General features: G+C 35.5%; 1 protein-coding gene and 1 pseudogene across 1 annotated transcript in view; both read left to right on the top strand.

The window, feature by feature from the left end:
* Nucleotides 1–3,940: 3,940 nt before the first annotated feature.
* Nucleotides 3,941–4,059, top strand: LOC111746272 (annotated as a pseudogene).
* A 1,768-nt stretch (nt 4,060–5,827) lies between these two features.
* The window catches only part of LOC105299369 (sodium-coupled neutral amino acid transporter 9-like), a 29,573-nt gene continuing 15,107 nt past the window's right edge, over nt 5,828–20,293 (top strand). Inside the window, exons 1-2 of the mRNA XM_023537188.1 lie at nt 5,828–6,362; nt 10,163–10,309. Of these exons, the coding sequence (XP_023392956.1) occupies nt 10,197–10,309 (113 nt within the window). The 5' untranslated portion in view covers nt 5,828–6,362; nt 10,163–10,196. The remainder of the gene's footprint in view (nt 6,363–10,162; nt 10,310–20,293) is intronic.

Here is a 20,293-nt window from a genome sequence, read left to right on the forward strand (position 1 = left end):
AAAACCTGCAAAAAATAAACTAATTCTGTAATCATATTGTTAGTAATAAAATGGTATATTAAGTTGTTTTTAAGAACTAAAATTTTCAGTGTGAGAGGAAAGACATGGAAATAGAAAAACTAAGAGGTTAAGAAATAATCCTATACTACTAAATTTGAATTGGAAATATCAATATGAACTCATGATATAGCTCCTTAAAAAAAAAAAAAAATTTTCTAACTCTGTCCACTGAAGAAAGCCTAGACTGTAGTCTCAAAATATCATTTCCCACTGTAAGAAACCAACATCCTTGGGGGAAGAAAATGATAGCAGGTCTGGGGCAGGAAATATATTAGACCAGCCTGAAATATCAACTCATTCATACTAAAAAGCAAGAAAACTTTCAAAAACTACCAAAGTACTATGGAACCTACTGAAATAGGCTCCCCCTGACCAAATCTGAGACAATTTGAACATCAAAGTAAACAATGATAGTAACAGAATATAACCCATTGAATAAAATAAGAACCTATGTATATATACTGGTAATAAGAAATAAAAAAGAAAGCAAAGACTTTTCTTACAGTAAAATGCTAATACATGTAGAAAAACTGAATAAAAATTTTTTAATCCACATTTTGCAACCATTACAGTAACATTTGATTCTGCTTACTAAAACTAGAATCTGAAAGTTTGATGAAAAAAAGGACATTAATAAGGTCTCAAAATGTCTCCCCACAAATTATTTATCAATTTTAAAGAAAAAAAAATAGTAACCATAGAATGGAGAAACCTGGCAGACACTATCTTAACCAAGGAATCAAAATGAAAATCACTATTCTGGTTATCTATTGTTGTATAACAAAATCCTCCAAAATTTGATGACTTAAAACAATTTATTATTATTTTTCATGGTTCTCTGGAATTAGTGGGCTCAGCTGGGATCACTCATAGGTTACAGTCAGATGTCTGGAGCTTATTTCATCTGAAGGGTGAATATCAATTTGGTTAAATATTCATGATGGCTTCTTTACTCTGATATCTGGGGCTGGGATGGCTGAACAGTTGAGTGTTGGACAGACATCTCTCTTTCTCCAAGTGGCTAACTTGAGCTTCTTGGAGGTCCAAGTGAACAAACTTTTCCAAAGACAGTATTTCCATAGACCAAGTCATAAATTGCAAGACTTCCACATTCTATTGGTTTCAAAAAATCAAAGAGCCAATGGAGATTCACAGAGAGGGGACTATATAAAGCAGTGAGAACTGGAGACATAGTTCACTAAAGTTCTTAAAGACTAACTTGCAATGATGACCAATACACATTTGTGATATTGTATGTACTATAATAAAATTTTTATTTATAATAAAAAATATATATTTGAACCTCAACCCCATTCCTGGCACAGAGCTCCTAAAACCCTTGGAATTTCCTGTAATGAGAGCTACAAAGGTGCACTTTATGAGATGACTTTTGGACCATACCCAGGATGGGAGTTTGCTGCCAGTGGAGCTAACCATGTGATTAGAGAGTTGGAACTTTCCATCCTACCCTCCCCCACCTCCAGGGATAGGAGAGGCAAGGTGCTGGAGGTTGAGTTCAATCACCAATGGCCAATGACTTATCAATCATGCCTATGTAATGAAGCTTGCTTAAAACTTAAAAGGACAGAATTCATAGAGATTCAGTGCTAATGAATACATGGAGAGTGTCAAGCTGGGAGATGTCATGGAAGCTCCATGCCCTTTCCCCACACCTCACCCTATGAATCTCTCTCTTCTGGCTGTTCCTGAGTTATATCCTTTTATCACAAACCAATAATTTAGTAAGGAAAATGTTTCTCTGAGTCTTGTAAGTCACTCTGGCAAGGTAATAGAATCCAAGGAGGGGGTCATGGCAACCTAAGATCTACAGTTGGTTGGTCAGGTGACATCTTGGACTTTCAATCAACATCCAAAGTAGGGGATGGGGATGGGAAGATTTTTTGTAGGACTGAACCCTTAACCTGTAGATAGTGTCATAATTGAGTTAAATTGTAAAATACCTAGCTGATGTCCAAGAATTGCTTGGTGGTATAGAAACACCATCTCCCCACCTTCATGCCGGAATTGGTACTAGAACCTTTAGCATCAGTCAACATCATGTGCCTCTTGATGTGAAGCAGTGAGAATGATACTACAATACTCCTGTATTATTCTTGCAAAAAAATGCATAATTTGAATCTAATTTTGAGGAAACATTGGATAAATTCAAATTGAGGGACATTCTACTAAATGACCTATACTCTTCAAAAATGTCAATGTCATGAAAGAGAAAGAAAGGCTTAAGGAATCATTCTAAATTTAAGGAGCCTAAAGAGACACAAAAGACTAAATGCAATGCATGATCAATCCTATGTTGGGTTCTGGGTGAGAAAAGAAAATTCCTATAAAGGATGTATTTAGAACAATTTGTAAGATTTTTGTAAGATCTATAAATTGAATAAGAGCATTGTATACATTTTTTAAAGTTCATTGTATTATGAAAATCCTTGTTCTTAGGAAATATATACTGAAAATTTTAGGAGAAAAATCATATTGTCTACAACTTAATCTCAAATGGTTTAGGAAAAAGTGTGCGTGTATGTGTGTGTGTGTGCGTATGTGTGTGTAGAGAGATGGATGAGAGGGAGAGAGGAGATGGATAGAGAGAGGGAGAAAGGGAGAGAATGATAAAACAAATATGGCAAAATATTAACAATTGATAATTCAGTAAAGGTATATGGGAGCTCTTTGCGCTATTTTTGCAACTTTTTTGTAAACTTGAAATTATTTCAAATTTAAATATATGCATCTTCAAAGGATTGAAACACATCAAATATGTTTTTAAACGCAGTGAGTTCATAATGATACAGAAAAAGCTCCAAAACAAAACAAAACAAAAAACCCATTGGTCACCTTAGCAAGATGCGAGGTTACCAACCCATTCTGAAAACTGGTAAAAAGAAAACGCAAGTGTTTAAATTGAGTTTTGGGGTAACAAATTTGTTGAGGGAACAACAAATTTCTCCTTAGAAGAGTTCCAGCTAATAAATAAGAATATTCACTGTAGGCCAGGCATCAGGAAACTATGGTCCTAGGGACAAATCCAGCCCAATTACTGTTTCTATAAATAAATTGGAATACAGCCACCTCATTTGTTTGCATGTTGTCTATGTTGGCTGCATTCATAACAAAAAGGCAGAATGGAGTAATTGTTGACAGAGACCATATGGCCACAATGCCTAAAATATTTACTATTGGGCCCTTTATAGGAAAAATTTGCCAATTTTTGCTCTAGGCCAGAAAAATCATGGCTAGCGACATGCACCTCTCAAACTGTGAGAGCACTACAGGAAACTCACGGTGACACAGGAGTATTTTAAGTTTTTGAGGAAAATACAGCAACATCAGTCAGATGCCATGTGAAATACCAGCTTGAGGTAATCGCAGTTTCAACATTAAATCAAGTTAACTATTTTGGATAATATACTTTTGCAAAGTTGAATTTTAACAGTTGCTACAATCTCAAGCAAGTGCTGTACAAAATCCAATGTGGAACAAGAAATGAGGATAGTGGCATCCCATCCGATTCAAAGGTTTGAGAAATTATGCAGTGACCAATAGGTGTACACAACCCATTAGTAAACATTTGTGGTTAAGAATCAAATAAAATATTTTTTTTTCAATTTGCGTATATATTTTTAAGTGGCTACTTAGATGTTAGGACAAAAACACATTAATTTGTTTGGACCTAATTACTTAGTAAATAGAAACTAAGGACACTGAGAAAAAAATTACTCAGACACTAGAGGTGACATGAACCTCTGATCTAGATGATCAATGGCTGTTTATCATCAACGGCTAGTGAAAAGTTGAAGAGGAATTTTGTAAGAGACGATATTTGAGGCCACTGAACAGTTTAATATCAAAAATGAAAGGCCTTGTCTACGGCCATGCCACCCTGAATGTGCCGGATCTCATCTGATCTCGGAAGCTAAGCAGAGTTGAGCCTGGTTAGTACTTGGATGGGAGACAACCTAGGAATACCAGGTGCTGTAAGCATTAAAAAAAAAAAAAAAAAAGACCTCATGTGCTTCCTGATACGATGGGAAATATAAAACACCACCTATAAAAGCTTGATTTAATAAACCAAGTTTGAATATGATCAAGGTTCTTAACTATCAGTCCACTGATTCTATAAAGTCTGTATATTTTGTTGTGTGGCCACTGAAGTCTGTGTTCCATTAGCTTTGTGGTCAGCTAGTGATTTAACAGAGATGTCTTTATTAAATGCCTGTACACAAAAAATAAAAAATGAAAAATAGCCAAAATGCAAAAATAATTCTCCCAGTCTTTGCCAATCAGCTGTTTTGTGGTACTCCTTCAACACCTAGCCAGTATATAACTCTGCCTTGGCCTTCACTTCCTGTTTGCACAGAGCCTGAAGGTCAGCCAGATGTGAAAGCTTAGGGTCTTCTCAGGTGTTTTCTGAGCATGTGTTCAGACCTGGGCATGCATGTAGCCTTCTAGATTCCCCAGAAAAAGAGAGAGCTTTTCAAAATACTTATTCTCCCAAGTATTTGCTTCCTCAGCCTCTTCCTTCCTAGGCTTTTGTCTTCAAGGCTACTTCCAAGCTGGAGAGTAAAAGGTGATCACAGACCTCTCTTACCAAAATTCATCAGTCTTAAATGTCCCCTGGTTGTTCTAAGTTTTTTATTTGATTCTAGAGTTCCAAAAAAAAAAAAAGTTGATTCTGGCAGTTTCGCCAGCTTATTTGTTGCTTTTACAAAGGGATAGTTTTCAAGTTCCCTATTCTGCCATTTTCGCTGATATCACTCCATACCATTTATCTTTGTGCTTCTCAGCCTTGCTTAAAGTTATTTTCTCAGCCCGAAATGCAAAGAAAGAAGGAAAATATTCTGTCCAGTATCATAAGAGTATTGTGCCACATACACGAGAGTATCGTATCACACATCACTAGTCTGGGGAAAGATCAAAATTCAAAATGTGGTTTCTACTGAATTTGCTTTGTTTAAAAAAAAAAAAAAAATCCACTGGCTTCCTATGTAAAACAGGCTTAGGTGTTGCCATACGCATATCAGAGGACTTACCTTGAGTTGCCTTTTTTTAATAACAGGCACACTAATTTTACTTAGATTGTATGTTTATTTGGGATGGCTTTGGGAGAAATGGCTAGGGATGGGAAGAGAGTGTTAAATTCCCCCCGAAAGCCCCTCTTTTAGCCTACAGATTGTCAACACATTTGAAAGAGGGTGGGGTGGGGGGGAGGAACTAAGTGTCTAGACAAGGGAGGAAGAGTGCCAACCCGACAATTTTTTTCAAACCAGCGTCCCTTGGTGTCCACAGGGTTCAAGCGCGTGACGCGAGTACAGAACACCAGCCAGGAAAGCCTGAGAGGAGAGGCAGATAATGGGAGGTCAACCCTAGATGAAGATTCCACATCAGTCTTTTCTCATATGGCCTCCAGGGCTGCAAGGCTTACAGGCAACAGGGTCCCTCCTTCTAGACGTCTTAGAGCCTCAGGAAAGGCACCTGGCCCAAAACCAGGCGACGGCTTGGAAGTGACTTGCTCACCTGGGCTGACCCTCTTCTTAAAGGCGTAGGGCAGGGCTCTGCGGCGAGAGGCGTGTTGTCTGTCTCAAAGACCTCTGGGCGTTGTAGTCTGCAGCGGCGGGAGGTTTGACAGCAGTGGCTGGCTTAGCGCTCTCAGAACTCCAATCCCCGCCGGCCCCCGCGGTCTAGGCCGTTGCCTCTTCCTGCTGTGGAGACTTGAAGCCTGGCTGCATCAAGTTCAGAGGATTTGGTAAGGGGTTTCCACCTTCTTGGCGAGTTCTCGAAGACTGAGGTCTTGGCCTCTCAGGGAGAGCACGTTCCCTGGTCTCGCGACTGGCCACTCCAGAGCAAGTGGAGGGGATCAAAGGGGAAGTGGCGAAAGAGCTGAGCTTGCGATGGAGCCGGCTGTCATTCGGGAAGTTCTTTGAAGAAACCCGTCAGAACAGTGTCCTCTTGGGGGAGCGGTGAGGCCAAAGCTGAGGTCCCCCGGAGATCGCTCCTCATAGAGCTGGGTGCGAGAAACCAGGGACTCCCTTGGGGGCTGAGAGAATTCGAGGGACTGTGGGAGTGGGTGTCTGCTGGATCCTCAAGAAAAAGGCAGGGTTACCTTGGATGAGCACCCGAATGAAAGAAGGAGGGAGGAAGTCATTTGCCGGAATCGGAGCGTCTTTCTCTATCCGGAGGAAACCCCTTTGTGCATTGAGCTAGGACCACAAATGGGTTGAGGGCCAAGACAGATCACTCCTCCCCGTTTTTGCCCAACTCAGTTGTGAGAGTGAGGGCCTTGATAGGTAAGTGGCTTGACATCTTAGCTCTCTTAGAATACAGGTATACCTTAGAGATACCTTAGAGATACAATTTAAGACCACTGCAGTAAAGCAAGTCTCACAAATTTTTTGGTTTCCCATTGCGTATTTGTTACACTATAAGGTAGTCCATTAAATGTGCAATAGCATTATGTCTAAAACAAACAATGTACATACCTTAATTTAAAATACCTTATTGCCAAAGAATGCTAACCATCATCTGAGTCTTTTTGTCTCAATGTCGATGGCTGCCAACTTATCAGGGTGGTGGTTGCTGAAGGTTGAGGTGACAATTTCTTAAACAACAATGAAGTTTACCACATTAATTGACCCTTCATTTCACGAACGATTTCTTGGTAGCATGTGATACTGTTTTAGAGCATTTTACCCACTGTAGAACTTTCAAAATTGGAATCAAACTTCTCATATCTTGCCACAGCTTTATCAACTAAGTTTATATATTCTAAATATTCTAAATATTCTAAATCGTTTGTTGTCATTTCAATGGTCTTCATAACATCTTCACCAGGAGTACATTCCATCACAAGAAACCACTTTCTTTGTTCATCCATAAGAAGCAACTCCTCATCTGTTAATGTTTTATCATGAGATTGCAGCAATTCAGTCACATCTTCAGTCTCCACTTCTAATTCTAGTCCTTTTGCTATTTCCACCACATCTGCAGTTCTTCCTCCACAGAGGAATTGAACCCGTTAAAGTCATCCATGAAGATTGAATTAACTTCTTAGAAACTCCTGTTAATGTTGATATTTTGACCTCGTGAATCACTTATGTTCTTAATGGCAATGGTGAATCCTTTCCAGAAGGTTTTCAAATTACTTTGTCCAGACGCATTCAAGAAATCATTATCCATGGCAGCTATAGCCTTATGAAATGTATTTGTTAAATAATGAGATTTGGAAGTCAAAATCAATCCTTGATCTGTGGGCTGCAGAATGGATGTTGTGTTAGCAGGCAGGAAAACAACATTAATCTTGTTATACATCTCCATCAGAGCTCTTGGGTGACCAGGTGTATTGTCAATGAGCAGCAATATTTTGAAAAGAACCTTTTTTCCTGAGCAGTAGGTCTCAACAGTGGGTTTAAAATATTCTTATTGTAAACAGATATGCTATTATCCAGGCTTTGTTATTTCATTTATAGAGCACAGAGTAGATTTAGCATAATTCTTAAGGCCCTTTGGATTTTCAGAATGGTGAATGAGCATGGGCTTCAATTTAAAGTCACCATCTGCATTGGCCCCTAACAAGAGAATCAGCCTGTCCTTTGAAGCTCTGAAGCCAAGCATTGCTTTCTCCTCTCTAGTTATGTCCTAGATGACATCTTCCTATAGGAGGCTGTTTTGTCTACATTGAAAATCTGTCGTTTAGTGTAGCCACCTTCATTACTTATCTTAGCTAGATCTTTTGGATAACTTGCTGCAGCTTCTATATAAATACTTACTGCTTCACCTTGCACTTTTACGTTATGGAAATGGCTTCTTTCCTTAAACCTTATGAACTAACCTCTGCTGCCTTCAAACTTTTGTTCTGCGGCTTCCTTACTGCTCTCAGAATTGAAGAGAGTTAAGGCCTTGTTCTGGATTAGGCTTTGGCTTAAGGGAATGTTGTGACTCATTTGATCTTTTATCCAGACCACTTAAATTTTCTCCATATCAGTAAATATGGTAAATAAAGAAGAGAACCAAGACTGAACTTTGGGACTCTGCAATTTTAAGAAGTCTGAGAGACAGGGAGCAAACAGTGAAGGAGACAGAGGAGGAGGGGCCAGAGAAGTACAGAGAAAACCTGGAGCCCTAGTGAATCTTGTTTATTAAGGAGAATGATAACCTTGTGGCAAATATTTCTGATGGGGCAAGTAAGTTAAAGCTTGAGAAAGGACCCTTGGTTTTACCCATCTGGAGGTCATCTAACAAGAGCAGTTTACCCATCTGGAGGTCATCTAACAAGAGCAGTTTTTGTGTAGTGATGAGGAAGATAGTCTGATTAGCTTGGGTTTAAGAAAGAATGAGAGGATCTTATCTATTTTATGCTTTATATTTTATATCCTACCTTTGTTTTATTTTTTTCTTTTTGTGCCTTTTTTTAGGTCAATTAATTTTTATCATTCTCTATTCCCTCTCTACTAGATTTTAAATTATACGCTGTACTCTTATTATGTTAGTAGTTACCTTTAAAATTAGAATATGTATCATATCAAAGTATAATGTTGATCTGGACGATACAAGGAACTTCAACCACTTTAATTCCAAGACTTTTTTTTGACTTTTTTTCCCCTTTGGTCTAGAATTTTAATTCTTTTTTTCTCAACCCTATAATATATTATTTAATTCTGCTTGGATTCATTAAACTTCTTTAATCTGTAGATTGTTCTTTTATGAATTCCAGAAATTTCTCAGCCATTATCTCTTCAAATATGACCTTTGCCATCTCATCTCTTTCTGATTCTCCAACTACATGCATTTTAGACCTTGTTCTGTCTCCCATGTCTCTTACCTCTTTTTCACATTTTCTGTCTTTTCCTTCTCTCTGCCGCATTCTAGATAGTTTCTTCTGATTTAATCTCCTAGTTCATTAATTTTATCTTTAACTTTTAAACACGTTCATTGAGTTTAAATTTTTGGATATTTTATTTTATTATTTTTTTAAATTTTGGCCTAAAAATAAACTCTGGTCCTTTTCAAACATTCTGGACATTTTGGAAATATCCCCCTTTTCCTTTATTTATTTAAACATATGAAGCATTATTGTTTTATAATTTTCTGATAATCATTATAGTCAAAGTCCTTGTGGATCTATTTCTGCTGTTGTTTCTTCTGGTTCTTATTACTTTATTTCTTTACGTGCTAGGTTAATTTTGACTGTATACTGTTTATTATCCTTGAAAGATTGTCAGCAAGTCTTCTTTGAGGCCTAGGATGAAGGTGTGTCCTCACAGAAAAGATTTACATTTACTTCTGCCAGTTATCTAGAAGCCCTACCAAGCAAGTTAACCTTAAATTATATTCACAGCTTTAAGTGTTCTTTGACCACCTTGCAAATCCACATGAGGTGCAGTTAGTAATATAAACCATTTCCTCCACCGCATATGTACACAGGCACACAGACACACATACACACACACGCTATGGCCAGTGTCAAGAAAACTTGTTTGTAGTGCCCTTGTGAGGTAATGAGGCACTTTTACTTCTTGTAACCCCTAATCTGATGATAAAGCTCTATGTAGTCCCAGCCATATTATGGGAAATAGGGGAGGAGATGATTTCTTATTATAATCATTCTTTATTTTGAGTGAATCTGGTTTTGTCTTCTATTTCCCTAATACTTCATAAAACCTTGAAAACCTCAGCCCAATTTCTCCTGGTACATCAAATACCGTCAGAGCAGAAACAACTTCCATGAGCTATTTACCTCTCTAGGTTCCTGAATTTTACCTGCAAATGGCCTGATATTTCTCACTATTTTTGAAGCTTTTTAAAAGATGATTTTTATATTTTAACCAGTATTTTTAGTTTTCTGCAGAAAAATGGGTCCAAACAGCCTAATCTGTTTTATTACTAGAAATTGATTATTTTTTATTAAGCTAAAAAATAAGCAGTAACTCCAATTTTACTTAGCAAGTTTCTAATAAATGTTTTAGGCATATATCACAGTAAGACATATTCCCATATTTTTCTAATTAGTTATGCATGCAAATGTATTATTTATTAATAGTAAAATAATTATTTAATTAAACTTTAAATTTATCCTTTCTGATTTGTATAGGACTGACTACTTCAGTGCTTAGAATCTGAGAAAAATGGCAAATATGGATAATGATTCTAGGCATCTTCTCATCCCTGAAGTAGATCATGAAATAAATCCCGGACCTATGAATATCCAGTTTGATTCATCAGATCTAAGATCCAAAAGGTAAATGTTTAAAATAAAACACTTATCTCATAATTAAGGTTTTTAATTATTAAAATAAAACTAATTATAACCAAACATATATAGCTTTGATTATAAAATATCCAGTTTTATATAGGGTCTGTATGTTTGTAGTGAGGGGAAACAAATATGAACACTATTTCCTCATTTATATTTGACTTTTTCGATTAAACTCAACATCTCGAGATGGGGGAGGTGTAAGTTTTATGAAGTAAGATGCATTTGTATAATTCATTTAACAACTATATTTTGATTACCTGCTTTGTGACAGTTCATATGCTAGATGCTGGGGATAGAAAGTAAAAGTAATATACAATCCTTACCATCACTGAGCTTAAATTCCAACAGATAGTTTAAGATTTGAGTTTAAAATTTATTTCATTGCATACCTGGAAAACCCAAGAGAATCCAGTGAAAACTGTTATAAATAGTGCGAGAGTTCAGTAAGGTGGCTGTTTACAAAATAGGGAAAAATAAATAACATTCTGATGAGAAAATGTAATGAAAGAAAAGATAAAATGTATAGGAATATCCTTAAGAATGCAAAATCCATATGAGAGAAACTGAAATACTACTGAGGGACCTAAAATAAGATTTAGAGTATTTCTTCAAATCTGAGATACTGATTATAAGTTGCACTATTTGTTTTTTTAATACACACAAAGAAAAACTGCTGCCAATACCTCTGATGCAATATTCTCTTAGGAGTTTGTTGTTGTTGTTGTTGTTTAATTAATGAAAGAGCTCGTTAGCTTATTTGATATTGTATCATATATATATCTCTTATGCAACTATAAAAATGAAAATATAAACAAAGTATATCAGTTAAGATAGTCCTAATCGGATTCTTTACATTTGGAATCCAATTCTTCTGAATCACTTTTTGACTTGAAGTCATCAAAATCAGTGTTTTTCCCCCAATACAAAATTGTCCTTTGTACCATTAAGAGCATTGATAATGTAGCATTTCTTGAAAGAATTTTCTTCCAAATCACTGACACTTTTAGTTTTGATGCTTGCACTTTACTGATCTTACCAGAAGGTGTCACAGAAGGTTTTCTAACAGCACCATGGCTCAAATTTCTTCTTCAAATAGTCCTTGACTATTGTGATGACAGAAATGACTAGAGATGACAATTATCTGTCATGCCACCAAAAATAATTACTGGTTGACACTGATTAAAAGATGTCCTGGATTATGTGATGTTTCTATACTTTAGAAATGTAAATGTGCGTACTAGAATTAGTAAAATATGACGTGTAAAAAAAAGGCATAATTTGCTCTCAAGGGTTAGACTCTAAAATAAAATGTCCTGCTCTTTAAATTTCAATCCACAAATTTAATGTGACCCCACCTCCCCTAAAAAATGCCAGTATCCAATTCCAAAGTTTATATGGCCCAGAAATTTCACTTCTAAGCATTAATTCACAGTGTCAAATAATATATGTACGAGGTTGTTTAGTGCAGTATTTTTTATAATAGCAAAAGATTGAAAACAACCAGAATATCTTTTCTTACAGGACTGGATAAATAAATTATGGCATATTAATACAATGGAATATTTTTTGCCCATTAAAAAGAAGGAAGTGGCTTTATTACATATTGAAATGAAACAGGTCTTCAACTTATTTTATTAAGTGAAAAAAGTGAAGTGCAGAACATAGTATATAGTATAGTATACCACCATTTGGGTAAAAATAAATCAATAAATTATATATAATCACACACACACACGATATGTCTCAATGACTCTGGGGGGATAAATAGGAAACTGTAAGGGTAGTTGCCTCCTTAGAGAGGAACTGAGTGCTTGAGGTGGAGGTGTGGTGGATACTGTTAGGTAAATATCCAACAAATATTCAATAACCTCATCTATTCCTTGCCTACAGAATCCTAATTTTGTTCCTAATTTTGTTAAGGGTCACAGTAGGTTCCAATCCAGGAGATGAAGGACAATTGGTTTAAGCTAGTCTTGATAATACTGTTTCTGTTTTCCAGATACAGTCATGGGTCACTTAACAGCAGGGATGCCTTCTTAGAAATGTGTTCTTAGGTGATTTCATTGTGCAAACATCATAGAGTGCATTTACGCAAACCTAGATGGTGTAGCCTACTGCACACCTAAGCTGTGTGGCATAGCCTATTGCTCCTATGCTACAATGTTACTGTGCTGAATATAGAAGGCAATTATAATGTGTTGTGCTATGATGTCACTGGATGATAAAAATTATTCAGCTCCATTATAATCTTTTGGGACTGTCATTGTATATGCAGTCCCTCCCTGACCAAAACGTTGTTATGCAGCACATGACTGTACTTAATTTTTTAGTCTTTCTTGGAGCTAGAGGTGGCAATGTGAAATTTATCATAAGAGAAATTTAAATTCGTCATTTAAAATGGCCATCAGAGAAGATAATGAATCTCATAATATTCACTTATATATTTCAACGTCAGTGAATACAAGAACTAATGAATACTGATTGAATGCTCAGTATTTTTTTTGAAACCTCTATATTTTTATGGTAAATAATTGACCATTGTGACAACAGAACATAGGTCATTACAGTACATTCCATTGCAATAAGTTGGCAGGAGTTCAAACAGTTCTCTGAGAACTTGTTTAACCGTGTAAATTAAATGGGAATATATTTTCTATAATGAAACTTGTCAAAATGAAAGGGAATCAACTATTTACAATCATGGAATAACTACCTAGGTAAGCATATTTTAAAGAAGGCAAATATTTATATGGACTGAGCAGTACTGAATGTTACATTTGCCTGTGAAATAATATATGTTGAAAACAAAGTATTTGATGAGGAAAAAAGTGGGAGTACCTTAAAACATTGTAATTTCTATTAAAATATGAGTTACTTCACTTTATATATGTAAATAAAACTCAGACACACTGAGGGGAATTTATCTTCTATAAATGAACCATCTTAGACAACTATTTCCAAAACTTCAGCCACTTCGGAGTCACCATATGACTTTGATGATATCTCATTATCACCTGTATATTATGATTTAATGTGTTTTTTATTTAACTTTTTAAAATTAGGGTTATTTTAGCCTCATCTTCACATACTTATGAAATGGTGTATTTAAATTATCGTTTATACTTTTTTCTGCATTGCAGTAAATACCAAGCAGTTAAAATAGCATTCATCCATGTGCTAACTAAAATCATCTTACCTATAACCACACTTTGGGAAACTGTCTTCAGCCGTCAGAGTTGTTAAAAAAAAAAAAAAATCCAGCTAAGTAAATTTGAAGATCTAATTGGCTTTATTCAACGATTCATGAATCAGGCAGCATCCCATCTAGCATATAGAAAGGAGCTGTGAGGAGCTTTGTGAAATGGAAGGTTTTTATAGGCAGAAGGGGGCAAGATGAAGTTATTATCAAAGAGTGAATTATTTCAGGCAAGCAAGGTCACCTTTCTTTAGTGGAAAGCAGGAGTCTTGTCAGGCAGATTACCTCACCAGTGTTGATCAGATACTTCTAGATTGACTGGTTAAAGGTTACTTTCCTAGGGGAGGCTGAAACTTCAGTTATGAGTGTTAAGTCTTCATTTGCTGAGTGAGACTTAGGAGAAGTGACCCCATTTGGGGCCGGTTAATTTTTTATTTTATTTTATTTTATTTTAACAGAATACAGAGAACAGTATTTGATACTTTTTAAGTATCTTACCTTCAGTTTAGCTTGTGGTTAATTCTATATCTTCCACTAGGTGGCAATCAAAACCACATGTCAGTTCAAATGTAAGAATTTAAGAACTTTGAACTGAAAGAGAGTGTGCAGGATCCGCTTATCATATTGGTGGAACTGGGTTCTAAGTAGACTTAGGTGGAGGCAGGAGCTTGTCACTGTAGAGGAAGTATAATGTCATAAACAAGTAGATCATTTAGGGAACTTTTACAAACTACACAAGCCTACTTTCCCCTCTGCATGCCTTTCCTCCTCTCTCCCATCAGTTTTTCACTTGCTTGGGGTGAAGTGAGGAATGTGGGTGAAGGAACAGAAGGTTTAGAAATCTTCTGTGCTGTATTTGATATATTCAATTGGTAATCAGTGGTTTTAGAGATTGTTTTCCTGCTTTTCTCAGACTTTGTGGTAACTAAAGATAGAGCTGGTATTCAGGATTGCTTCACACTCTGCTGCTGCTCTGGGATTATTCCCTTTGGGAGTTGACCTCCCAGCCAGTTGTGAAGTGCTTTATTTGTTTTTGAGCTTCCTTTTTTCAGTTTTCTCTGTTTTTCTTCCATTTTTCCCAGAGGCTGGGGCTTTCATGCTCCTCTGTGTATACCCAACTTCCCCCAGGACAAGAATTCACTCAGGAATTACTGCTGCAATGCTTTATAAACCATACTTTTCTTTTGCCCCTTATTCACCACTCCTATTCTTTCTGTCCTATTCTTGTGGGGCTTTGTTGTCTGTTTAGTGTCATAATGGCAAATAATGATGTATCAGAGACCTAGTCTGTTACTTTTCCATGGCTATTTACATTTTAATGTGGAGAATCCTAGAAATAGAAAAGTCTAACCTAAAAGTTAGATTTTTCTAATTGATAACATTTTAAGTGCTCTGAGAAGCCACTGGGGTAGAGTTAGATATTTAAGATAGGCAGCGTTCCTGGTGCCCTTCAAACACACTACATACGCTATGACCCTTGGTTTTTAGAATGGCTGCTGGTCAGTGCATCTGTAAAATGGTCTCTTTCACTTTTATTTGTCAATAATACTGCCACCGAATAGCAGCCTGAATTGACTCTTTTTGGTACTTGTAGTTCTAGGAGAGAGAGGGAATAACAAAGCAAAGTGAGGAGTTTATCTATTACTATGATAAGGGTAGATCCTGGTCCAATATCAGTGATTGGAAGTGATTACTGAAGCTTTGTAATTTCGTAGTTGGGTATTATACAGATCTACAACAAAAGATACCAAAGTAGTTTTTTCAGGAGGGTTGGTTTTTAGAGCTACATAAATTGCATTTTTGAGGAACTTTCTATCCTTGTTAAGTAGGTGGGATAAAGGCCTTGAGTGGTTATCAGTGCTGTGGAGCTGATGGCCAACTTGCTGATTGTGTTACTACGTCTGTACCCTTCCCTCTCCTCTTTCCTTTTCCTTCTACACTCTTTTCCTCTCCTCTTTTATCTCCTTCCGTCCACTTTTCTCACCTCTCTTCTCTCCACTTTCCACTTTGTTTTTTCCCCAGTGTACTCTTTTTGCTAAATGCTTAAAGAGAACAATCCTGGCCATGGAATTAGAGATGCTTTAAATATAGATATGGACTTTGTTAGAATAAGATCTTATTTTTATTTCCTCTAATTCATAGGTTCATATATATATTTTCCTTCTTCCTTATTTTCCAGATGTCTTTGGTTGCTTAACTGTCCTCTTACACCCATATCTGCTCACCTGAGTTGCTTCCATTTCTTTACCTAGCTCCATGTGTTCTGATTTTGCTGTGTTTTTTTTTTTTTCTATTTTGCCTATTAATTAGTTGTGCTTTATTTTCTTCCCTCCCTTTCTCCCTTATTATTATTTGGAGAAACCTGAAGCCAGAGAGAGCCTGGTTGAGTTTGACTGGTGCTCACTAGGACCAAGTTAAAGTGTGTTTTGTTGGGAGGTAAGGATAAAAAGAGTTGAATGTGGGGGGAGGAAGAAACTTTACCATTCTAGGTTCTTCTGGCTGGTCTAATAATTCGATCTACATGAGACAGATTAATAAGAGAAAATAGCCACATATATAAGAGAGTCAGAGAGCCCAGAAACATGAGAGGTTCAGAGACAGAAAGATAAAATGAAGTATATCGTAGCATTCTGAGCTAAGGAGGAAGTAGCATGCCTTGGGGCTTCAGAGGAGAGAGAGGCCATTCACAGGATGATAAGAAGAGCAGATGTTTAGTAATTAGATGTTTGCTCTGCCATAAAAAGTTATCTCTGGTTTTAACCTATTATGGGCAAGTTCTCTAATTTAAATTCTTCTAGGTAGCTAAGGAGGGTAAGGGTGGGTTGGGAGGCGAGAGGAAGAAGTTTATCTTGAGCCCACAGGGTCTCGATGGCCTTTAGCTCAAAATAATCCACATGCCAAAGTACCACATCTTGGGGAGGCCTATTCTGAACCCTTTCAGAGACATAGGAGAACTAAGAAGACAATGAATAATAATGATATCTAGATCAAAAAGAAGAAGGAAACCTAGAAAGGAGAGTCCAGCATGTTCTCAAGGGTATCTGCCAATTCTGGTTCATTAGCCGAGAGGCTGATAAACTGAGCAGAGCTTTTGAAGGCTTTACAAGGCTAGAGGGAGAAAAATTGGAATTCAGAGCTCACTAAGAGTAGGCCTCATACAAACTTCGGGTTGGAAACCCTAAGCTCTATAAGCCTAGAAACATGAGTAAACTTGAAATAGAATGGCCTTCTTGCAGGGACTGTAGATCAACTTTTAACTCATGTCAATCCCCAAAACTGGATGAAGGTACTCTAGGATTGCCAAGTGTCTCAAATTGGCTCCCAAAAGCAAATGTAAATCCTTTCTAATGAAAATAATATTATTCTAGACTTCAAATTATTTATACTTTTTTCTATATATTGGAATTCCATAAGTACAATGTCAAATGTCAGGTACTTAATCAAAAATAATTAGGCATAAGAGGAGACAAGACAACATGATCAGAAAGAGACTCAATACACAATAAAGACTGACAGATGATCCAAATAATGGAATTATCAGAAATAGGCTTTTAAAGCACTATCTTTAATATATTCAGAGAAATTGAAATAAGGTTGAGAATTTTGGCACTGCCTAGAAATATAAAAAAGAACCAAATTCATGGAAAATGTTTGTTGAATAAAAAAGAACCAAATGGAAATTCTGGAACTAAAAATCACAGTAACCAAAGGTAAGAAATCAATCGATGACAATAATAAATGTTAGTTGTTAGTTAAATAAAGTTAGTTGATGGGACTCAGTTGGCAGGGCAGGCTTCATACTAGACCCTTGCCTTTATCAATCTATTCTGTTATTCTTGGGTTGATCTGATGAGTACCTTGCCATACAACTAACATTGGATTCTGATCAGGCTACTACAAAATTTGCCATCTGGGTTGAAAATACAGCCTTCATCACCTGAAAGACCACTTTGTGTAGACTATTTGTTGCTAGTGTCTTTCCAGTAGCAAAGCAGAAGTTCTTTTAGCTCATCTGCCTTTACTGAGAGCCATGATGAAGATTTCTAAGGCTTGATGTATAGTATACCTTTCTTAAGTTATGGGAGAATAATAAAAAAGAGGCTCTTTTTCTTTGGTGATCTGTTTAAAGCGTAGATGAGTTTTGTTTTTTGTGTTTTCAATTTCTAGATAACTGAATTAAAAAGAAAACAATTTTAATATGCATTTGAAGAATCACATGTATATATTTAAAAAAAGATTTATCTTAATATATATACTTCCTGAATTCTTTACCTTTTTTACCACTTTTCCAGTTTTTAAGAAAAGGAAATTTTAGTTAAAATACTGGCGTGGCATTTTTCTTCTTTCCTGCTGTTTTTTAAAATGGGGAATGGTTCGGTTACGAAACTGGAAATTTTATTTTTTTTCCAGAAATTCTTTTGATAGATTTGTGTAAGAAGGAGAGTGATAATTGGTATGACATTGCAAGCTGAACCCTATCCTTTATTTATAATTAAGACAAGCTCTTTATTTCAAAATATTAAATTAATACGCTTAATTTATTGCACTTAAGTTAATTGAGGCAATTTGTGATTTATTTTGGCATTCTCATAAAGTAGATAAAAAGAAAAGCTGCTTGGATAACTGTACCCTCTTTGGAATTTTCCCACATTTCTAATCTTTCTTTGTTGACTGTCACTCACTATTTGGAACTGCTTTTCCTAGATAGAAGATAGTTGTCTGGTGGTGGTGGTAGTGTTACTGTTTTATATCAATCTAGGGAAAAACTGAAGAACTGTTATGTTGGTATTTACTTGCAGATCCTCCTAGTATCTTAACTTGATTGAAACATTCCTGATGTTTATATAATTCTTTTATTTCATTCTATGCTGATAGTGAAAACAAAACAAAACAAAACCCGTCGCATTTCTGTTACCATTTTATAAATGACCATAAAAAAAGAGATTATTTGTTTCCAGAACAGTAGAATTAAAACAATTTTTAGATTTTTTTTTAAAACCAAAATTTGAAAGCATGAATTACATTTTTAAAAAATTTGAAGTTCATTCTTGGTAAAAATCTGTATTTAATTAAGATATATGGGCCTGAGAGTTAATATTCAATCAAGTTCTTTGTCCGTATGTTAATGAAGATGTTTACTTGCTACTCAGTAACAGCTTAGCATTCTAAAGTAAGGAACCCATAATCTTAAACCAGGTGTTTATTAAGTTATTTTTTTCATCATACCACTCTTCAGTTAAGAAATAACAACAATCTAAAAAAATTGGGACTAAGTATGTGTGTGTGAATGCATTTGCAAATTATATACGTGTACTTCTGTACTTATATTATTTACATTATAAACATGAAAATTGAATTTTTAAAATTATAAGATGTAATAATCAATCTTGATCAAATTAACTTTAAATTTTATTAACAGTACATTAAAACTTTTGCTTTCACTTTATATTATCAATAACGATTGGATATACTTTATTTATTTTGAAAATTGTATACTCTGCCATACAGTAATTCAAACTGATTTGAAGTTCATTTCAGTCTCATTCAACAATTATGTCAAGTTTTTTTTGAAATTTGCCTAGTAAATTTTCATCCTCCCTGATATCACTGAATTCTTACATTTAGTGATTACAGTGCTTGTTTGTATATTCTAGTATCCCATGCTATTTTGAAAGTCCAAAATACTAATGTTTTTGTTTGTTTTAATACTGTTAGTTTAGAAACAACCAATAGCTTTGTTCATGTTTCTTGGTTCTCTCCAGTTTATGCCCTACCTCTTCTCTCCTTCATTTCTGATATCCTCCTGGATCTACTTTACCACTCAGTTCCAGCAATTACACACACACACACACACACACACACACACACACACACACACACACCAGAAAAAGGTGAAAAGAAAAAAAAGCATTGATTTAGAGAGCACCTTTAGAAGGTGGCTAATCTCTCCACTGGGGCAAGGGGAGGAATTAATAGAATTATCCTTCTCAGGTTAACTGGGAGAGAAATTAAAACTGCTACAATCTGGTAGCATCTGGCCAAAGAGAAAGAGCTGCCTAGCTGGTTGGAAAGCTCCACTGGATGGACGTTGAATATTTCAAGAAGATCCTGAAGTATTTTTTGGACCAATAATTTCAGAGGAGTCAGTTTGTAAGGCACCCTGGGAAAAAGGATGCAAAGGGGAATAAAGCATTAGCTATAGTCATATTTAATAATTTACATTAGAATTATAACTTTTTAATATTTATGTTTTTGTAAATGTATTTGATTCTTTATAGTATTTATAAATTTTCATATTTGAAATATGTTAAAGTTTAATTTCACTGATTTTTTAAACTTTTATACTCTAAACATTTTTTAGAGAAAATACTTATGTTAATACCTGTATTACATGGAATAAATATCGTCATTTGCTTCATTATTACAATTGTTACCTTAACTTTTTTTTTTATGTTTTATAATAGGTTCAAAGACCATTATTTATATTCTCTTTTTTTTTTTTTTTGGAAATTTTTAAATGTTAGAAAACTTTTAATCCATGTATATAAGATTTCAGGTAAGTTTTTATTAGCAGCTACACATCATTTTCAGCAATAAATGCATGTAACAGTGGAAACATTTCTAAACATCCATTATCAGAATATTTTCTGTATAATGTAAGTTTTTAAAAAATGAATTATTTTCTCAGTCATTGTTAAAATATCTTTACCTTGAAGGGAGATAGATTAAGAATGTAGGGGCTTTTTAATACCTGCTGTGTACCTGTGTAG

This window comes from Pteropus vampyrus, unplaced genomic scaffold (assembly GCF_000151845.1).
Source record: "Pteropus vampyrus isolate Shadow unplaced genomic scaffold, Pvam_2.0 Scaffold181, whole genome shotgun sequence".
In the NCBI taxonomy this organism is placed as follows: Eukaryota; Metazoa; Chordata; class Mammalia; order Chiroptera; family Pteropodidae; genus Pteropus; species Pteropus vampyrus.